General features: G+C 41.4%; 3 protein-coding genes across 7 annotated transcripts in view; 2 read left to right on the forward strand and 1 right to left on the reverse strand.

Moving 5' to 3' along the window:
• cabin1 (calcineurin binding protein 1) overlaps positions 1-9629 on the reverse strand; it is a 39113-nt gene extending 29484 nt beyond the window's left edge. For all 4 annotated transcript variants that reach the window (XM_042420914.1, XM_042420913.1, XM_042420911.1 and 1 more), the window contains exons 1-24: positions 9436-9629; positions 8820-8878; positions 8550-8642; positions 8329-8442; positions 7661-7795; positions 7337-7517; positions 7098-7227; positions 6820-6969; positions 6269-6576; positions 5966-6143; positions 5744-5877; positions 5437-5654; positions 4908-4980; positions 4475-4662; positions 4118-4255; positions 3686-3874; positions 3313-3555; positions 3038-3191; positions 2825-2940; positions 2405-2566; positions 1306-1512; positions 955-1100; positions 487-748; positions 65-235 (exon numbers count right to left, since the gene is read on the reverse strand). In XM_042420914.1, coding sequence (XP_042276848.1) covers positions 65-235; positions 487-748; positions 955-1100; positions 1306-1512; positions 2405-2566; positions 2825-2940; positions 3038-3191; positions 3313-3555; positions 3686-3874; positions 4118-4255; positions 4475-4662; positions 4908-4980; positions 5437-5654; positions 5744-5877; positions 5966-6143; positions 6269-6576; positions 6820-6969; positions 7098-7227; positions 7337-7517; positions 7661-7795; positions 8329-8442; positions 8550-8642; positions 8820-8822 — 3693 coding nt within the window. In that variant the 5' untranslated portion in view covers positions 8823-8878; positions 9436-9629. The remainder of the gene's footprint in view (positions 1-64; positions 236-486; positions 749-954; positions 1101-1305; positions 1513-2404; positions 2567-2824; positions 2941-3037; positions 3192-3312; positions 3556-3685; positions 3875-4117; positions 4256-4474; positions 4663-4907; positions 4981-5436; positions 5655-5743; positions 5878-5965; positions 6144-6268; positions 6577-6819; positions 6970-7097; positions 7228-7336; positions 7518-7660; positions 7796-8328; positions 8443-8549; positions 8643-8819; positions 8879-9435) is intronic.
• A 1230-nt stretch (positions 9630-10859) lies between these two features.
• neflb (neurofilament light chain b) lies at positions 10860-13583 on the forward strand. Its single transcript, XM_042421660.1, has 4 exons — positions 10860-11948; positions 12185-12309; positions 12427-12881; positions 12988-13583. The coding sequence occupies exons 1-4, from the start codon at positions 10875-10877 to the stop codon at positions 13152-13154; spliced, it is 1821 nt and encodes a 606-aa protein (XP_042277594.1). The 5' UTR covers positions 10860-10874; the 3' UTR covers positions 13155-13583.
• A 6063-nt stretch (positions 13584-19646) lies between these two features.
• Positions 19647-20561, forward strand: part of dock5 (dedicator of cytokinesis 5) — a 29723-nt gene continuing 28808 nt past the window's right edge. For both annotated transcript variants that reach the window (XM_042421287.1, XM_042421288.1), the window contains exon 1: positions 19647-19873. In XM_042421287.1, the coding sequence (XP_042277221.1) occupies positions 19831-19873 (43 nt within the window). In that variant the 5' untranslated portion in view covers positions 19647-19830. The remainder of the gene's footprint in view (positions 19874-20561) is intronic.

Consider the following 20561-nt stretch of genomic DNA (forward strand, 5'->3'; position numbering starts at 1 on the left):
CACTCACCAAGGGCTCAGGTGAGTGTACTCAGATGTGTAGCCTGAAGTCTCCACAGTTGTTTACCTTTTTGTAAAGCTGCAGATATTCCGCTGGAGACTGTTTGCGTTTCTCTGCTATTTTCCCCAACATATAGTGAATGAGCCACTCTTCTTCATCACTGTCACCCTCACAACGGGAAGCACCCTGGAAACACTGGGATGCTGTCTCCAACATGGAGTCTCTCCTTTCTTCCATCTGAAACAACACATACACACAGTCACACACACACACACAGCAGGGCCTTCATGAGTAATTTACCTTGAGGCGCCAGATCAATTTACTCTGCAAGGATTTCACATGTGGAACAAACAAAAGTGACAGGATGTGACATCTGTTTAGCTCAGACACGGAAAATGTGACATAAAATAGGACACTTAAAACGACAGGAGATACAGATGAGCAACAAGAGAACTCCACTGATGTCAACATGTTAACATGTGCCTCACCTGTTTAACCACCTCTGGGGGGAGTTCATGGCGCCACTGCTTTAGCTGCCGTGAAGCAAACGAGTGGAGTGCATATGATATGGTACCGTACTCGATCCACAGAGACAGGTTAGAGCTATCTATCTCCAGGGCCCTCTTGAAGCAGTTAAGCACTGCCTGGGAGTGCTTCCATATGGGTACATCACTTTTCAGCTCGTTGGAGTTGAGCTTCTCCTGGATACGGCTGGCCCTAGCTAAAGCCATTCCCGCCCAGGAGTCAAACCTGAGGAAAGACACATATCGTCTCTGTATCGATGCCGACAAAAATATTTCCAGTACATTTACAATAAAAAAACAACCCCACACAAGCACATTTATTTACCTATATTCACTACATAAATAGAATTAATTCCTTCAAAAATTCTAGAAAATTACATTTTGTTAATTAATCTGCATAAGCATTGACACTAGAGTAGAGGAATGAACTACCTGTTGGGACACACACAGATGTCATGCATATAAAACTTGATGGCTTTGGACTGCTCCTTGTTCTTGAAATGGTAATCAGCCAGCAGGTAGTAGATCTCATTAATGATTGGAGGTGCAGGAGCACTACCTTCAGGAAGGCACGGGGCCTTAAGGAGAAATTCAAGATATCTTCAATGATTATGATTCTGTGTGACAAATAGAGGTTTAAACTGCACTGCAAAAGATGTTAAAAGTGGATATATAAGCAGGGCAAAACTATAAAAAAAATAAAACCATGGAAATACAATGATACTGTTTAGCATTTCTGACTCATTGGCGCTCTTCACATTCAGTGTGGGCCCACTGACTGACCTTTTCTGTCATGCCCTCAATGTAGGCTGCCACTTCATCCATGGTGAGAGTGGGAGTGTCACTCGAGGGGGCGATGCCAGCAAACCTCCTCAGCAGATTGGCCAAGTCCGCAGAAACTGTGCTTGTCTTATAACTGTCAAACTCAGGCAACGACTTTGGTTTGAAATACTGAAACATGAAAAGGGCATCACTCCACAGCAGTGCCACCTGCAAAACATAGATTAATCCGTAGCAGCATTAGTGTCTATTGCATTAGAGAGTAACACACAACGCCGGAGCAAAATCGGTGGTAACAGGGTCTCCTGGGGACTCCTCTCTTGCATGATGGCACTGCATAATCAGAATGCCAGTCATCTAGGTGCACTGACTGTGGGAATGATACCCACCTGGTGGCTAGACACATGCATTACAAAAATACAAAAGACTACAGGCCAAAATAGCTTCCAGGTACTATGAGTCACCCTAGTGGTTACATTTTCACAATATTGTTAAGTAATGTCATTGTTATTGATAAGAGTTATATTTCTAAAATTTAGATCAAATGTAGCTATCCACCAAAAACTCACTCAAGATAGCTCCTAAGGTGAACAAAAAAAAAAAGTTAGCAGAGGAGAAAAAATGTCTCAAAAAAGTGAGAAAGATAAGTGCACCAACTGCTAAAACACAGCAAGTGAATAAAATGCTGCAGGTCAGATCTAAATATGTTCACATTTCTCATTCAGTGAATTAAGGACATTATGCCATTAATGCCATTTAAAGGCCTCAATTTATTTCATTAACACCAAATGTGTGTACCTCGCAAGCCAAGAAAACAACATTAATGGATGAAACAGACTTTGTCTGTGTTGTGAGAGTCAATAAGGTCACATATGTTTGCATCAGCATTAGGCTGCTCTTGTTCAAACACCCTATTTATGCAAGTTTGCAAATACAGGTGAGAAATCATACCAATTAGTCAAAGCATTGAGCCATTTGCACCACCTCTTCACTTTTACAGCTTCCATTAAATAGTTTTCCCTTAAAAAGTTTCAAAAAAAATATAATAAACTAAATTGAAAGCACAACTACAGTGACTTTTATTAGAATGTGAGTGTTTGACCTGTGGAGATGAGTGGTCCTCAAGGAAGCGGGCCTTGCTCTTCTTACTGGGGTAGGCATATAAGCAGAAAAGGCACTGCTCCAAGGCCATCTCCAACTCCTCTTTGTAGGGGTGAGACTCAGTGTTGGAAGAGGCTGCAAGCTCTTTTTCCAAAACTCGAACCTACAAACATAAGAGTAAAGCTCCGAGTAAAGCCATACAAACTAAATTAATCACATTAATACAAATAAACATAATGCATGTTAAATCTACATTTACTGGATGTAAATATTTAAGTGCATGAATGCATATCAGATACAGTAAGTAGTAAAATCTTTCCATTATGTTTTAAAATTAAATGCATATATGTAAACTGTACATTCACATATCACTTAGGTCAAAATATCTCATTTGCAGACAGAAGTCTAAAAACAAATTTACATAGAACTTCAGGAGTGCGCCGTCTGAATTGCAGCACAAGGAGCGACGGCCAAGATACTCGTGGGCTGTGTTGAGAAGCATCAGGGAGGAGGGCAGCATAGGAGTTTCTGAGTCATCTAAAAATGGGAATTGACAAGGTCCCTCAGTGTAACAACTACCATAGCATGAACACCAACAGAAAACTGAAGGCATGAAAACAATGATTCAACAAACCTTCATCATCCCCTACGGAGATATGCTGTCGAAGCATGCAGTTAAAAGCAGCCTCTTCGTGCTTGATAATGCGATACAGGATAATCCAAGGCAGTACTGAGAAGAAATAAGGCTCCTTGGGATCGTCGGAAACGGTCATACTAAGATCAATCAGCTGAAAACACAACAACAACCAGACCATAAATTTACATCCCAGACAGACTAATTCTTCTAAATATAGTATCTGTTTACTGTTTATTTAGGAAAAATAGTGCTGCCTTTAGCTCTTCACTGACCTGAATTAGGTTGTTAGCCAGTCGAGCCATACTAGAGAAGTGGGGGACATTGCTTAGAAGCTCTAAGTCTTTGGTGAAGCAGACCTCGATGCCATCCAGCAGCTTTCCAATGGTACTGACCCACTCTTCCTTAGCAGGGGGAGAGCTGGTTGGAGCAGAGTTGAGCTGCTGCAAGGCTTCATTTAGAGCCAGCTCGCTGTACTCCAGACACTGCTGGTAGTCCTGTAGCTTCAACAGTGAATTCTTTGCCACAGTGTGAAAAGACAGAGAATGAGACGTGTCAACCATCAAACATTTCATTATCACCCATTTCCTGAGGTAAGACATTAAATCGATGATATTGATCAACGACTTATAGCGTACTGTATCTAACCTGCAGTAGCATCAGCTGAGCAGGCCGCTCTGGTGCTGAGCTCACGAACTCCAGAGGTTTACTCCTGCTGCCGTAATTAAGAGTGGGCTGCAACAAGCGCACAACAGACTCAAAGTCTGCTGACTCAAAGAGACGCTGGATCTCTTCCAAAGACTGACAACGCTCCAGAGACTTCAGCCTTTTGTCAACCTGTTCACGGGGATAGAGAAAACCAAAATGAAACCAACAACCAAAATGGCTAGACGCTTTTTGAGGGATTTGCTAATTGTTGTTTTTTAAACCATTAACCATTATGCTCTAAAAAGTAAGAAATGGCAGTATTTTCTTTGCGTAACTAATAAAAATGTTAAGTGAAATGACATTTTGTGAAATTACAGTAGTTATAATGATATGTTGGATATGAGGGTGAGGTTGATAGAAGGAAAAACTGACCTCCTCTAAAGAGATTGCTGAATCTACACGCAGGTTAGGCAGATTAATGGTGTAATGTTTCCCTTCGGGTGATTTTGGCCTGCTCTGCAACAGGCCTGTACAGACATCATAGCTCTCCAGGGCCAACTCCATGTCTCCCTGTCAAGATACAAAGGATAGATTTACATGTTTTCAAGTCAAAACATTACTCACATGTAAATTTCAAGAGTTACTACTTTCTGTAATCATTTCTCTCCTTCTGTCCCTGAAGGAGAGAGTCTCCGTCAGATGTGACAAGACATGTCACATCTGGCTGAGCTGAGTAGTAAGGACTTGAATTAGGTCAAGCATAAACAAAAAATAAAATATTAACCATACCTGCAGGGCCAAGAATCGTGCCTTGAGCCAGTAGACACGCACCATAACATCCAGCCAGTCATCCTCAAACAGGTCTTTTTGGGATGAACCTAAGGCCAGGAGTAACAAATCACTCTGAAAATACTGCCCGGGGAATTCTGACTCAGCTGTGTCACTGGCAGGACAAATGCTGCTTCTTCGTGGAGACACTAGAAAATGGAAAAAAATATTTGAAACACACCAGTTGTAAACATGTTGTTCCCCACAAATGACTTTCCATGATTTAAAAAATCCTGTATGTCATCATGTTTGGAACTGTAATTGCAGAGGTCCATTTGGACCAAACAGTGCAATTCTGAAAACAATAAAATGCAACAGCGATATCCAAATCCATAGTAGTAAGGCCCTTATTTAATTCAAAATTTTGCAAGCTCAAGTCAGAGTTAGTACTCACCGATCTTCCCTTTGTTGTGCAACCACTGCTCCAACTGCAACTCCATACACGCTAAGCTCATTGCCAACATGTCCTGTACATATGGCAGATATAACCCTTTATTAGAGGTCGTTGTAGATGCAAAATATGTGGCCCAATAGTGGAGAACAATGGAGTCTAGAGCATTTGGCACTACACCAATGTTTTAATTATAATTTCACTACAAACTAAAACAACATATGAGATGCATGCACAACAAAGAATACCATTTTATATGACATGTGAACGTATCAAAGTAGTAGTGTAGTTAACTACATGTTGCAGTCTACATGTTGAGGGGCACATGGACCAAACTATAAGCAAAAAACAGTATACCAATAAGTTTAGTTTTTGATTTGGACTGTACACTACAGCCCCCAAATTTTCTGTTGTGGCACATATTTCCCGTCCATTGGAGGCTTAGCTTACAGGAGGTCTGATTGCCTTTAATGACCATTATTTGTTTATTTCTTCATAACTTGAATATTATTGCAGTTTTCTTGCCATTTACCCGTATGTGTTGGTTGCTGCAGTCCCGAAGCAAAGGGTTAGGAAGACCACTGCTGTGCTTCCTCCAGTGCTGATAGAGCTCCAGTACCACAGCTGTGAGCCCGCGAGGCCAGTCCTCCATGAACTTCTGACCTACTGCCTTCAGATAGCGCATCATCAGGTCCAGTATACCACCATTGCTCATATTATTGAGCAGGAAGTTGTGAACATCCTGTTGTTCTACAGAAGGGAATACATAATCTGTTAAGATAAGTGTCAACATAGCACAACAATTAATTATAAATACACATCTATGGCGTACTACATACCAGATTCCATGTATTCAACCGCGTCAACAGGTAAACAACTCCCATGTAGAGGCTGAATGTCCTCCTTCCCATTACACTGCGATTCAAGATTACTCAGACTCTCATCATCATTATCAGGATCAAACTTCTTTAGCCTATAACAAACCAGAAAAATACTTGTTACAAACAGAACTATAACAAGCTGTTTTTCATTGGAGGTTTGGTGACAGTGATGGTAGCTACCTGGAAGGTAGATATTTAAAAAGCAGTTCCTGAAAATCAATCTTCTCCTCCTTCTTGCACTTAGTGTTTCGAACACGAGCCGAGCGTCGCTTGGCTGTCTCCCCACTATCTTCAATTGCACGTTTCCTTTTTGGAGCTTTCTTCACTTTGTCTGTCAGTGAAACTTCCATAGCTGTAGCTGTGAATAGATAGGTATAAAGACATAAAATCTTACGGCATAGTAGTTGTTCAAAAAGTAGGTGATCATTTACAATCATATAAAAAAAGTAGGCAAAGGAGAAACTTCTTTTTATAAACACTAACCAACAGGGTGAGCAGATGTGGTGACCTCCACAGTGGCCTGGCTGGTGGTAATCTGAGGTTGTGTGCTGGGTTGGGGCAGCACTGTTGGCTCAGTAAGGGCAGTTGGTGGCAGGGATGAGCTGGGGCTGCTGCTCAGCACAGTAGTCTGGACTGTACTGACGGGGCTGCTGGGTTGGGGCAAGTTTTGAGGGAAGTTGGGGTCGGAGTACTCTGACAAGTCAATCCTGTGGCCAAGGCTTGGCCGTGGTGGCTCACATGTGGTCTGATGTTTGTACATCGCAATAAGACTTTCGCCCACATGCTTCCACCTGAGATTAAAAACAATCGTAAAACGTTAAAAAGGTAAAACAAATGTCCACAAAACCCAGAAAAGTCCAGGAAACAATTGTTTAGCCAGAGGAGCTGAACCATGAATTTCAGTACAGTATATCATGTTTCTGCATTTGCAAGTATTAATTGTATTCATTGGTCTTATCCTCCAAAAGACAACTAAAATAACAACCAGACAGGAAAAACAAAAATTCATAGAAACAGAGCAGCAAGGCACTTACGAGAGGCAGCGAATGGGCTGAGTCAGGACAAGGTCAGGTTTTGGTTCACGGTAAGAGAGAGCCTGTCTGCGTTTCCGTAAATCCAGTGCCTCTTCCACAATGCATTTGCGTTCCTCTTCTTCCACTTCCACATAGTGAATAGACATATCGCTGCAAATAAACCACAGCACAAAGGTTTGTGAGTGACGAGATTTGTAAGTAATATAAAAACGTAGGGCTGTAGCTAGAGCTCATTCTGAACAGATACAGATTAGGAATGCACAGAAAGTTGGTGTCACCATTTCATGAACATCTGCATTGTGTCCCTCTTCAGACAGGGCTGCTCCTCAAAGATTTTCTCCTTCAACACCAGGCCTTTAGTGTAACAATGATCCTTCTCTAGGGCTTTGCTGATGAAGTACAAACAGCCTGGAGACATTTACACAGATGACAATTACTTTCCTTTCCATACTTAAACTTTCAAACTAGTAATGTGAGAGAATTCAGAGCAAAGAGCTCATGATGATGTATGACATACAGGAGTAGTCACTGAGTGTGTAGAGAATGGTTATGAGGTTGTCCAGGCAGGGCCAGTGGTCCGGGTTACAGTGCAATCCCTCCTCAAAGGCATGTCGAGCCAGAGGAATGCGCACAAGTCGCACAGCCACCTGACCAATTTTGTACCACATGTTCACATCAGTGGAATCCAACATGACTGCCTAAGAAAAGAACGAAGAGGAAAATAGCGTATGAACACTTACCATAGTGTTATTCATGTGCATTAAAAAGACTAATTTAGCTGCATAAAATTGTCCAATGCTAAGAATAATACTAAACTATTGGCACAGATTTATTGTTTTACCTCCAAGTAAAACTCCATAGCCATCTCCAGGTCATCTCGTGATGCAGCCATACTGGCCAAGTTTTTGAAAGTAGAATACTTCAACATCAGCCCGGGATGCTTGAGACCCACTCTCTGATCCTCTGAGGGCAGGGCCTAAAATAATAGAGATACAACAAGTTGATGAATGAAAACCTCTGACAGTCTAAACAAGAATCAAACCAGCAACTTCACAAATGAAGGCTACTGCAGCATCAGTGCCTGAATTTATACATGAAGATCTTCAAACCAAAGATTTGTTGCAATGTGTTTCGAATATCTTAATCGTAAATTCTAAAAACAGACATGACAGTAAGTATATTTTCTACAGCTAGTCAGCTCTTTATCAATTTGCAACTTAAAATCCTTTTTGGCCTGAAACAGAAAACAATTTTGTGAATGTAAATTCACTTATCTCATATCAGTAACCCAGCCCATGTCTGGATATCACACAGAAGTAGGTCTGCACCTAAACAATCGATTCTCTTCGCTGACTAAATGGGATGTATTGCTGTGATTTTGTGAGAGTATTAAATCGGTCTAAATGACGTCCCAGATACACAGTATTTAGAGTGCCCTGTGCAATCATATCAACAAAGATTTTTTGACAACATTGACAGGACCATACAGTATGCTGTGTGATATTTTACCTCCTTGAGCAGAGGAGTTTTGAGAAGCTCATGATAAGCCTTGGCAGACTCCTCAAACTTGTCATGTTTTTGCAGATCTAAGGCTTTGTGATATAAAGCGAACGCCTCTGCTTCCTACAGAGAGAAGAGAAAAACAGAAAATGTATTTAAATTCACAAAGGAAAATGTCAGCAACAGAAGACATGCCTAATATTGCTAATTCATCTGCAGAAAGTCTGTACCTGAGCCTCTTTCGTCTGACTTTTGTTACTTCTCAAGGGATCTTGAGACTCATCTGCAGCTGTTGAAGCAGCATTCAATGCTGCAATGCGAATCTAAAAGAGAACAAACACAAAAAGAGGACGACATCTATTGATAAACTGATGTATAACTCAGGATCATGGAGCTAATAATGGAAATTACCTACAACAGAATGGTCTGCAATGTCCCCGGATGCACTGATAAAACAGATATAGAGGATGCAGCAGTTATAATAATATGGAAATCCTCACCATTTTAATACCAAGAAGGCAGACCTTCCACCTTCGCGTTTAGCAGCTTTTGACTGGATCTATTGATGGATGGAGTAAAGAGAGAGAGAGAAAAGCAGTAAAGATAACAATTCAACGAGAGAACTGTAATGTTACACATAGTACACCGTGTCGTATGTCCCATAACTAAACAATCACATACGACTTGACATGGTGGCTGCAGAGTATCTTATTTACTAATGCAAGTCAACTGCCTCTCTTCTACTCTTTCAGTTCGTGTGATGACAGGAGTATGTGAGAGCTTCTCTGGCTAAGTTAACTCTATCTAGACGATGGGAAGAGCAAAACAACCGGCTGTGGTTAACTATTATCACCTTACACAGGGCTTGGAACCGACTAGCTAACCTTACTCTAAATGTCATTCAAAACTCAGCCTTGTTAGCTTAGCTCTGCGGTGTTGTGCTGCTGGCAGTTCTCCAAAGCAAATGAAACGCTTCACTGGTGAATAACACAACCTGAACTCCGGTACAGTAATACATTTTCATGACGGGCCAGCAAATTCAACTGGCTAACAGCTCAAATTATCACCCCAAGCTAAGTTAGCTCATATTAGCAGACACAAAGCTGAACGACTCACCGTTCATTCCCGTTTTAACTGCATTTGTAACGTTGCTATGACGATACCAAGGCAGGAAAATCGGAAAACACTGCAGTAGTGTGTGAAAATGAAGCACAAAGTAAGTTTGAAACTTCAAATATTCATCATCCTTTGTTGTTAATAACGTTAGGAGTGTTTGCGTCACCGCATGACAGTTGCTACCCGCCAATTAGTAAAGTCGTCTCTCATTGGCCAATTCACTGTGGGTGTATTCATGTGACCAATCACATATTAGTATATTGGTAAAACCATACTATCCACGCACTACGTACTGATATGTCATTTAACACATAGGTAAGCGCTCCTCATTCATTAATTGCAATAAAAATACACCAAACTAATTCATGGAATTATGTAGGCAAAAATGTACACTTCGAAGTTTTCAAACCTGTCAGCATTGTATTAAAACAGTTTTAAGAGAAGCTGTTATTGCCTAATTATTGCCTAAGCCTTGAGTATATACATTCAAATTATCCAAAACACCACCTAATGCTAAGGATATAAGAGTTCAAAGATGATCAAATTAGCAACTTGTAGCCAATATAGGAAATAAGGAGAAGAATGATTATTATTTAGTGTTCAAAACTGCTATTTTCTGCAACCCTAACCAATCTCATGATTTTGCTATATATGCAAACAGGTGACTACAAGTAAATATTTTTTTCTACACCAGTGAAATCTGTCTGATTCATTTGTGATCAGCATGTGTAATGTGTATTTGTGTGCACTTTTATGCAGGGTAACCAACCTGCATGGTAAATAGACAACCACTAGAGGGCAAACTTTTATTAAAATTTAAAATGATTTCTTTGAGCTTAAGGTGGTCTTTATTCTATCACTAGAATTCAAGTGTTTGATCTTTTGTGGATTTGCTTTACATTGGCTTACTGTGACACTTAATTAAGACACTTAGATCATGACAGTATTGTTATTAATATTATTTCTAATAGTTTTAATGATGCAGGAGACAGATGATGCAAAATGGTGCAAAGCAGTGTCTTCTTTGACTAAAGGTGTTTTTCTTCTCCTCTATGACACAGCATTTCAAGAGTTTGTACAGTTGCATGACACATTATGTCTCTGTCAGGATTTATGTTGGCAAATTGCAACAACTTATGCAGTTTTTAGGAGTAACAGTATACTGTTTTGTCCTCAGTGACCCTCTGTTGCAGTCCCTTGTTGCTCTACTGCTTATGCCTGCCTCCTCCACCCCCCACACTCATCCTCACCACACCCCATCTCTCCCCTTGGCTGAGACTGGCTGGCTGGCACCATTATCAATTCCTTCTGTCAGCATGCCTGCAAAAAATAGCTTACGTCACAGTCATTACAGGCTCTATAAAAGCCAGGGTAATGCAGATTCACTGTGCAGTCAAGCCAGCTACATTCCTAGACATAGAGCAGGCTCCACTTGAGTCATGGCTTCCACCGGCTTTGACCCTTATTTCCCTCCCATTTACAAGAGGAGAGTGGTTGTGCGCAGTGCAGGATATGGTGCTGGTGGAGGAATAGGATCTAGGTCTGCCTACTCCAGCCACTCTGCCCCAATAACTTCCTATGCATCTTCACGCAGAAGTTATCCAACACAAAGCCGAGCTCCTTCCAGCTTCACCTCCGTGTTTTTTTCTGCTCCAGTGTCTGCAGCTGCCACTGAGCTACGCCTTGACCAAGCAGCCCAGGTCAGTGCTGAGTTCAAAGCAGTGCGGACCCAGGAGAAGGCCGAGCTGCAAGACCTGAATGACCGCTTTGCAAGCTTCATTGAGAGGGTCCATGAACTGGAGCAGCAGAACAAGTTGCTGGAGACTGAACTCCTGCTGCTCAGGCAGAGGCAGACGGAGCCATCCAACCTTCGGGCCCTGTATGAGCATGAGATCCGCCAACTTCATGCTGCTATAGAGGAGGCCCGCCATGAGAAACAAGCTGCCCAGGACCACAGGGATGAGATGGAAGACGTGCTTAGAAACCTGCAAAAGCGCTTCGAGGATGAAGTGCTTTGCAGGGCGGAAGCAGAGGGCAGGCTCATGGATACCAGGAAGGGGGCAGATGAGGCTGCACTGGCTCAGGCTGAGCTTGAGAAAAGAGTTGGTACCCTGTTGGATGAGCTGGCCTTCCTGAAGCGCCTCTGTGAGAGTGAGATTACAGAACTACAGGCCCAAATCCAGTACAGCGTAGATGTGTCAGTGGAGATGGAGGTAGCTAAACCTGACCTATCCGCTGCTCTCCGCGACATTCGAGTCCAGTATGAGAAGCTGGCACAACGCAACCTTCAATCAGCTGAAGAATGGTTCTGCAACAAGATGAATGTGATGACAGTAGGCAGTGCTCGCAACACAGAGAGTGCACGTCATGCCAAAGACGAGGCTGGAGAATATCGCCGGCTGCTCAAAGAAAGGACCCTGGAGATTGATGCCTGTCGTCAGATGAACCAAGCTCTGGAAAACCAACTACAAGACGTGGAGGAGAAACAGAGTGCTGAGATCTCTGCACTGCAGGTGAGGAACTGAGTGACACTGAAATAAAGGAACACGGCTGCAAATATCTTTGTGTCATTTCTATGATAAAAACTAATTTAAAAATCACTATAAAATGTTATGAAAATGAATTCTACACCTTTTAGCAACTGAGATGAGTCAAATGACTAATGTAGCAGTTTATTATCATTCTAATGATACATTCTGCATCCAGTACCATAATGACACTAACATGTCACTTTATCTTTTCTCTGCAGGATACAATAGGTCAACTGGAGGATGAGTTGAGGGCAAACAAGAATGACATGGCTCGCTATTTGAAAGATTATCAGGATCTCCTGAATGTGAAGATGGCCTTGGATATTGAAATTGCAGCCTATAGGTCGGTGTCTTACACACAGTTTTGTCTTTTCTGTATTTTGAGTCATAATTTTGTGATTTAAATGAATGCTTTTAAAACCGATAATTAAACATCTCATTTTCCTGTTGTATATCTTAGGAAGCTGCTTGAAGGAGAAGAGAACCGTCTAAATGTGGCTGGAGCAGCCATGTACGCTGTTCCATCTTATGGAAGATCATTTGTCTCCATGCAGCCTCAGCTGAGCTCTGCAGCTCCGTACCTACTGAGCTCTCGCTTGTATAGTTCATCACTCTCCACAGAGGAGACGATATCCGCAAGCCAAGCACAGCAGGTAGAGGCTAGCCCTCCTCAAGAAGAGGAGGAAGAGCAGGCGGAAGAGGAAGAGAAGGAGGAGCAGGTGGAAGAGGAAGAGAAGGAGGAGCAGGCGGAAGAGGAAGAGAAGGAGGAAGTAGAAGAGGAGCAGGGAGACGAGAAAGAGGAGGAGGAAGCAGAGGAAGAGCAGGGAGAAGAGGCCGAGGAGGAGGAGGCGGAAGAAAAGGAGGAGGAGGAGGAAAAACAAGAGGAAGTGGAAGAAGCAGATGGAGAAGGTTTGTGTGTTTAATGTTTCTTTAATTGGTATGTGCACATGTGTATTAGTAAATGAATTCTAACTTTTCTCTCATGACTATGGAAATGAAGAAGGTGAAGCAGCAGATGGAGCAAAGGAAGATGATGAGGAAGGAGGAGAGGAGAGCCAACCTCAAGAGGAGGATGATGCTGAGCAGAAAGAGCAAGAGGCTGATGCAGATGGTGAGAAGGAGAAAGAAGAAACTGAAAAGGAAGCAGAAGCAGATGCTGATGAGAAAAATGGAAAAACAACTGTTTAAATGTACATGCTTTAAAAATACCTGCTAGCCTGTAGCTGAAGGATGTAAATTCCTGTGGTGCTCTATATATACAGATACTACTCTAATTCAAACTAAAGGAAAATCTCTTGAAATCAGAAGACAATATGGTAAACAAAAATCCTCTGTATGATTAACTTGAGCGACTCACAGCATGTACGCACGCTGTACCAGCAAAGAAACTAAACAATATCAAAGCTAATCATGTAATTGATCGAGACAGATTGTGACGAGTATCAGGAGTAGATATTCTGCTTTGTGGAGATTTGTCTGCAAACACCTGTGTGCTTTACTGTCACCAAAACATGCCTGTAAGACTGTCTGAATGTGCAATATCCAGTCTGAAATGCCTTACCTCGAGTTCTCACTGAGTGCTTTCCATGATATGCTGCATTGAACTCAAATAAAGCCTTGAAGCCTTGTAAATCTAGAACTAACTCAAGGATTTTCATTTCTACTCATAAACACAAACAGTTGCAATTGCAAAAGCGTCATATCAAATAACATTTTGCAAAAATGTTAGCAGAAAATGATATTCAATGTCTAAGCTCTGTGACTCATGTTCACAAGCAAGGATAAACATTTCACTTGCTAATTAGGCTGGGGCTCTTTTTCATTCAGGGTTTAAAACAAAATGTTCCTTTCTCATCACAATGTTAATGAAGGTTAAAGGAAAAAGTACACAGATGACAGCCGAAGAGCCATTGGTTCTCTCCATTTTGACAAATCATGCCACAATGGACTGGAAGGGAGAGCTGCAGCAGACCAGCCAAGTCAGCAAGTTTGGATTGTTTTATGTTCTTTAAGAAAATGATACCAAGCCAGTCTTTGAGATGAAAATGCATCATTTTATTCTTATTAGTAGTCTGCAAGAACAACTTGTTATTAAAATGAGTAAATCAGATCACTTTGAACTGAACTGCCAGTAAAGCTCTTTTGGATTTCTCTTAACGTGGCTAAACCAAATTCTCCTGTAAAAGAGATGAGTTACAGCTGCGTTTTTGTCTTTATCTGGAGTCAGCAGGTCGCCTCTGCCCTGATATGCCTACAGTCTCTGTGTGATCAGTGAGCTGACACCAGTGTTTTTCCTGCTGCCTCACCCTCATCCACATCACTGTCCATAAATCGGGGCGCATTGAAACCTTTATGACTCAGCTAGTCTGCTGCACCAAAGAATCTGGCCAAGTGTCAACTCTCGCTGGACAGCAAGAGAGGGAGAGCAATTTCATTATTTCATTAGGAAGAGGGAGAGAGAAAGATTGAGAAGTAATTGGGGAGAGAGAAGGGGAGACGCGGAGAATTACCTCACTGCACTAAACCTTGACAGAGGACAGACTGTTTTTTACCCAGCAAAGAGGTGGAGGGACCAGGGGCTACCTTTACGCATCTGCAGAGATGCAATCCCTATCAGACAAATACCCCCCCCCCCCCCCCCCCCCCCCCCCCACACACACACACACACACTCTCTCTCTCTCTCTCCATCTTCTCTTCTTGCACAGATTCAGACAGATGGGCGGATGTGAAGCTTCTGTTTGATGTGTTTGCTGTACACTTTGAAATATTGCATCATCTTATAACTGTAACATGTGCACATACAGCATATAACTGCATCCTGCAGGTATCAAGGCAATGCCTCGAACTACATGCCGCTCCTCTCCATCCTCCTTGTCCTTGGTTTACCCCGCCTTGAGCTAGACTACATTATCCCCCTCCTTCTGTTGCTCTCAGTTGCTACAGTAAGGCTTGAGCCAGTCCAACAGAGCACTCAATTTAATTATTAGAAATACTACTTTGCAATTAATTTGGCTCCGCTTACACACACCTTCCACCACTCAAAGTGACAGCAATATGGTAAATGTTGTCTTATTGATTAAAATGCTAAAATACACTAATGACATATTATTGGCAGGGTTTTAATACAGAAACCACCCTGGAGACAAAATGCTGAGGTAATTATGGAGCTCTTCGCAATAAATACAGTAAACCAGCAGCAGAATATACAGATACTCCCTCAGGTGCTCATATGTATCACTTGTGTTGTATAGGCTTGCAGGGCTGTGTGTATGTGTAGGTGTATACGTGTGTTGGTGTGTCTCGGGGCACTGTGGGACACAGATTCCCTATAAACATAGCATATCAAAGGTTGTATTATTTTTTATCACATTTCATCTTTCAGATATTGAGTTTCATCCCCTATTTCATCTGTCACATTTGGGCTGTGAACAGACTGGTATATAAATCTTATAAGTCTCTCTCCCTCTTGCGGGCATATGCTATGTCAGAGGGAGGCCCAACACCGAGGCACAGAGACCTCACAAACGTATAAATCTTTGATGAAAAACAAAAAGGGCTAAAGGTGATGCAGGAGACATTGTAATTTCCTGTAAAAAGGTAAAACAAACAAGTATCAGTGTAGCACAGTTATCCCTAAATTAGATACAACGAATGTGATTGTGTTCAGCTGAAAAGTTTGTGTTTGAATGTTACATTTAGGGTGAGCATAACAAATCGTATCATTGTATTTCATGGCTCCATAAAATAAATGACACATGACAATGATTTTACATCTGTTTGTAATATTGTCAGATTTTTTAAAAAACTTGACTTTCAGCTATCAATAGATTTTTTAAGCACTTTGTGTAAGGTCTGGCTTGATCCCAGAACTATGAAACATTGTCTACACAAGGAAAATAATATCAGCTTTCCATTGCAACAAATGGATATTACATTTCAAGAGGATGCAGAATACAGTAATACATTGCTTTGGACTCGATGATTGGAACTGAATCTGAAACACGTGTACCAGCTACAGCGGCTGTTATTTGGTTTTGTTCTTGGTCCCTCATGATAACCTTTGAATTTTTAACCAGGTTGATACTGAGGTGAAATGCCAAGTGTGATCAAAGCATTGCACTCCAATGCACCCAAAAGTACTGTACATGCGATAGGAAAAATACAATTACATTCAATCTTTTAATTAATATTGTGAGAATAGAATTAGAAAAACAGAGTTAATCCTCCCATGTCTTCCAAAAAAATTATGTTTTCACCTTGAGAGAAACACCCTCTTGATTGTATTTTTTGAATTGTTGGTGGGTGGATCCAATCAGCACAGAGACACACTGCTTTAGCCTGAGTCCAGACAGCGAGGGTGGTCACGCAGCAGTCTGCCTTTTTGGTTTTCACACAGCCATGCTTTGCTTCCACAAAGAAAAGGAAGTTTTAGATAAGAGTTGTGGCTCCCTCTGCTGATCTCAGAGTGTCACCTAATTAAAAGGCTCTGACAAACGAGCCTTTGCATTGGCCTGCAGGACAGCAGACAGAGAGTATTTCATTTAAAGATGTGGCACTTTCTCTAAAAAATAAATAAATAAATAAACCTGTGCTTTTTCTGGCATACACATAGCAGTTTTCAGATGGCCTTGTGTACCCACTAGGGCACAAAGGATGCTTCACTGAGTCTGATGGAGACAAATGGGGAAGCCTGCAGGGCATATCCTTTCTCATGCATAACAACCTGGAAATGAGATGTTAGACTTGTGGATATACATGTGCTAACCTTAACTTACCTGCAGAAAATTCTGTGATCACATGCATTGACAGTCCATACTGTCCTGTCTGTATTTCTTCAGAAAATGTGAAACACTGTCTGTATTTGGCAAGTCTGCCATTATTATTGCATAAAAACATTGACAGCTTGCATCATTGCACAGTGACCATGGTGAAATGCACGCACAATTTCATGCATGCACAAAAAAGCAAGACCGATATATTTTAGTTTAAAAGTTTAGGTATACCTCCACCAAATGTCAACTGCAATCAACTTCTGCCCCAGGTTGTTGAGTCCCTGGTCACAGATAGTGCATTGACCTATCTGCACAGCATTGCAGGACCAGGCTATTACCTGATTCTGCTGCCAGACAGCCAGGTGCTGAGGTCCAATTTGCTTCTGGCATCACATGGTCCTGGCAGTGGACCCATAAATCCATTAGGCCCTTTGTCTGCTTTTGTCTCAGGAATTGAACACCTCAGTGGGGGCTATGACCAGTGTTTAGAGCCCCACCATTCAGAAGTCTCTGAAGCAATGTATTGCATCATGGGAACCACAGTTCACCGAGTTTAGTAATGTCAGCCATTGAATAACGGTGGAGTCAGGTCAGGTCAAGCTTTATTTATATGGTACATTTCATACATATGGATGCTCAATGTGCTTCATCTTTGTGCATCCCATAAAAACAAACACACACACGCGTGTGTGTACATGCACTCAAGCATGTACACACACAAACACTAATCAAATGCTCTAGAGTATATGGAGGTGGATGGTAGATAGGGAGCATATTTATTGTTATTTGAACTGTCTGTCATGCTAAATGTTTATTTGTAGTGTGCCTGGCAACACACGGAGAAGCCCTTAGGCAAAATAAACTGACAGGATACCCTTGTTTCAGGACAAACCTTCATCTGTTTTTATCTACAATAATACAGCACACTCTCAGCAAAAGTGAGACAAATCAGTTTATGTTACACCTGTTTCCATTTACGTCACGCGTCTGCTCATGGTTACACAGTGGATTTTTCTTTTCTTTTCTTCAAACCATAATTACTAAAACCCTGCACCTAGTCAGAGTATTTTATTAGAGTGCTGTCTGTGACATAACATAACATGATGTAAATGATAAGATCAAGGGAGTGGGGATTTCCTCTTAAGACCCAGCCTGTCTACTCCTATTGCTTATGGAAAATTCAACTCCAGATGAACTCTGGAGTTGAACTCTACTTGTAAAACTGTCACACACACTAATGCAAGACATGCATGCGTAACCCCACACCACCGCCTGTATGTTATCATCTCTCTCCAACGATTCTGCAGGCAGAAGAGTTAAGCAAGAGTTACATAGCAGATATTTAGAACACCATATCACAACAAACACAATGTGTTGCAATGTTAAGGTTTTGTCAGGGACTAACGGTCTACTGTATGCAATAGCACAAAGCAGTCAGGTGATGGCAATATTGTATTCCTTTTTGTAGATTTGATTGTTTTGAACTTTTGATGGCCCAGTAGCAACTTTTCACATTTGATATGTAGTGTAAGGAACATCACCAAAGGACTGGGGAGACTCAGAGCGGGAAAAGTGCATGAGCAGATTTAAAGCCCCCTTACAATGAATTCACACACTCAGCGAGCACCTACAGCTGCAACCAAAAATAGGTCACAATAAACATTTGGAACAGCTCAAGTCATAACCTTTGAAATTAAACATGTAGCAGCAAAATATATCTGTGGGACCTGATTTTCAGGATGATATTTAAGAAGGTTGGTAGAGTTATTAAACATGAAGCAGAAAGTACTTCATGGACTGGAACTAAATTCACATATTTATGCTTCAGGGTAACTTCACTTTAGTATTATGCAGAAAAGGCAACAATTCAAAAATGTTATTATCTAAAGGTATAATTTTTGAATTTTTCATTTTTAAAAGTGTCTGTTTTCTTGATTATAGTTATAGCCGGTAAACACCCTCCTCCCATGCTATTTCGTAACTTCCGTATATTTAATAGCTCTGTTCTTTGTTAAAAAAAAAAGAAAAAAAGATTCAATAATAGCTTTCAATCAGTATGTGCTTTGTGTGTTGACTAATTCCTCCACTAGCTGTGTTCTAAAGCAGCCACATCACAATAGATAGGGGGGAAAAATGATATGGCCCTGTCAAAGGGAACAACAAAAGCATTGGATGGCTGAACATTATTGACAGCACCATTTGGCTGGCCAATGGCAGCAGAAAAAAAAAAAACACACACACATGATAGGCAAACAAAAGGCTAAGTGGGCCACCAGATCTCAGCCAACAGCTGTAAATTACTTCACTGCTCAGGGAAGGAGGCTGAGTGTTATTTCTGATATACTGACCATGTTGAAATGACATTAAAATTACAGCCAATAGCCTCATTGATGGACAAGTTTAACATTGTTTTGGCCATAATTCCCTATTTTGAACAATCAATTGTGTTGCAATGAAACAGTCTGCCATGTCACTTAAAATATAAGCTCATCTTAGGTTATGTGAGTGTATAAATATGTCCAAGTAGGTCTAGGACATATTCAGGCTCACTCAGAATAGATCAGCATTAAATCAGTCAATGTGAGCAGCATGGGGTGTGCAAGTCAATTTCATTCTAAATTAAAAACAATAACCTGGTGATAATTTATTTATGACAGATCAGTGATTTATATCTCGGGTTTCAATTAATTATTCTCCTCTAGATTGTCAAATAGTGCGCCTGTACTTCTGAAACTACCGACACCATCAGGAGACCTTGAAGCAAAACTAGGAAAAGTTCAGTCATCGAATTCAATTTTAGCTCACGTGAGGATTTAATTATTTATTTATTGAATGACGTTTAGCCTCTCGCACAGGGTTGTCGGGGAGGGTCAGTGGTGTAATGTGGATCTGTGTTGTTATTGTGGGGGTAGTTTGGGAAGGCTCATGGTTCACGCCTATCCCCTGCTCTCCTCTCCCCTCCCCGTTTACAAGTCATGATGGCGGAACTGTAGACTTCGGGACGAGCAGGAGTGCACCGCCCGTCCTCTTTTGGCTGTTGTATATAGTTATTTATTTATTCAGACAACTTTACATTTCCCGCCCCCCCGCCATGACCCGTTGGATACCCACGAAAAAAGAGAAGTACGGAGTCGGTAAGTTTTCAAAAATCAGCTGCGTGTGTTTTGCAACTGCCGAGTGAACTCCCAACTCAACTAACTTCAGGGGAAAGTGGTCTCTGAGAAACTGGGAAACAGAAGTTATCGGCGACTCTGTTGTTGTTGATACACGGCGAATAGTAGCCCGGCTGAGTTTCATAAACTTTTTTTTTATTTATTTTTTTATTCCAAGGACACAGCTGAGCTGTTACTTTCCCTTGTTGTCTAAGGGAGCGTAGGTCGTAGAAAGAAATAACTTTTATAACTGTCCGTTTTATATGGCGAGGAATAAGGGAAAGGAGCCAAGAGTTCAATGAGCATACCAGTCATTCTTCTTGTGCTTAATCTCACCGAGCTGACTTGTTGTTGAACTTAAATTAATCCTCAGTTTGCTGGAAGATCCCTTGAAGCCCCCTCAAGGACTCCTGCAGGGCCCCACATGGGAGCCACTGTGAATACTGTATGCATGTGAGAGATAAGAGAATACAATTTGCATAAGTATTAGTTTGTCAGTGTAAATATAACATATTGCTTTACTGTAGCAATGTAATAAATGTAGCTTTCATTACTATTGGTGTGGTGCTAACCACTTTATAGTTTTGCATTTTTGTATATGGTCTGCAATCGTTAAAAAAAAAAAGAAAAAAGGTGTGGCCTAGTCACCTGTGTGCGTGTGTGTGTGTGT

This window comes from Thunnus maccoyii, chromosome 9 (assembly GCF_910596095.1).
Source record: "Thunnus maccoyii chromosome 9, fThuMac1.1, whole genome shotgun sequence".
Classification (NCBI taxonomy): Eukaryota; Metazoa; Chordata; class Actinopteri; order Scombriformes; family Scombridae; genus Thunnus; species Thunnus maccoyii.

Bases quoted from the DNA above. Each gene is read 5' to 3' on its own strand.
- neflb (XM_042421660.1), top strand. From the start codon at position 10,875: ATGGCTTCCACCGGCTTTGACCCTTATTTCCCTCCCATTTACAAGAGG. The intron at 11,949-12,184 runs GTGAGGAACTGA...TTTTCTCTGCAG, and splicing joins CTGAGATCTCTGCACTGCAG to GATACAATAGGTCAACTGGA. The intron at 12,882-12,987 runs GTGTTTAATGTT...CAGCAGATGGAG, and splicing joins AGCAGATGGAGAAGGTTTGT to CAAAGGAAGATGATGAGGAA.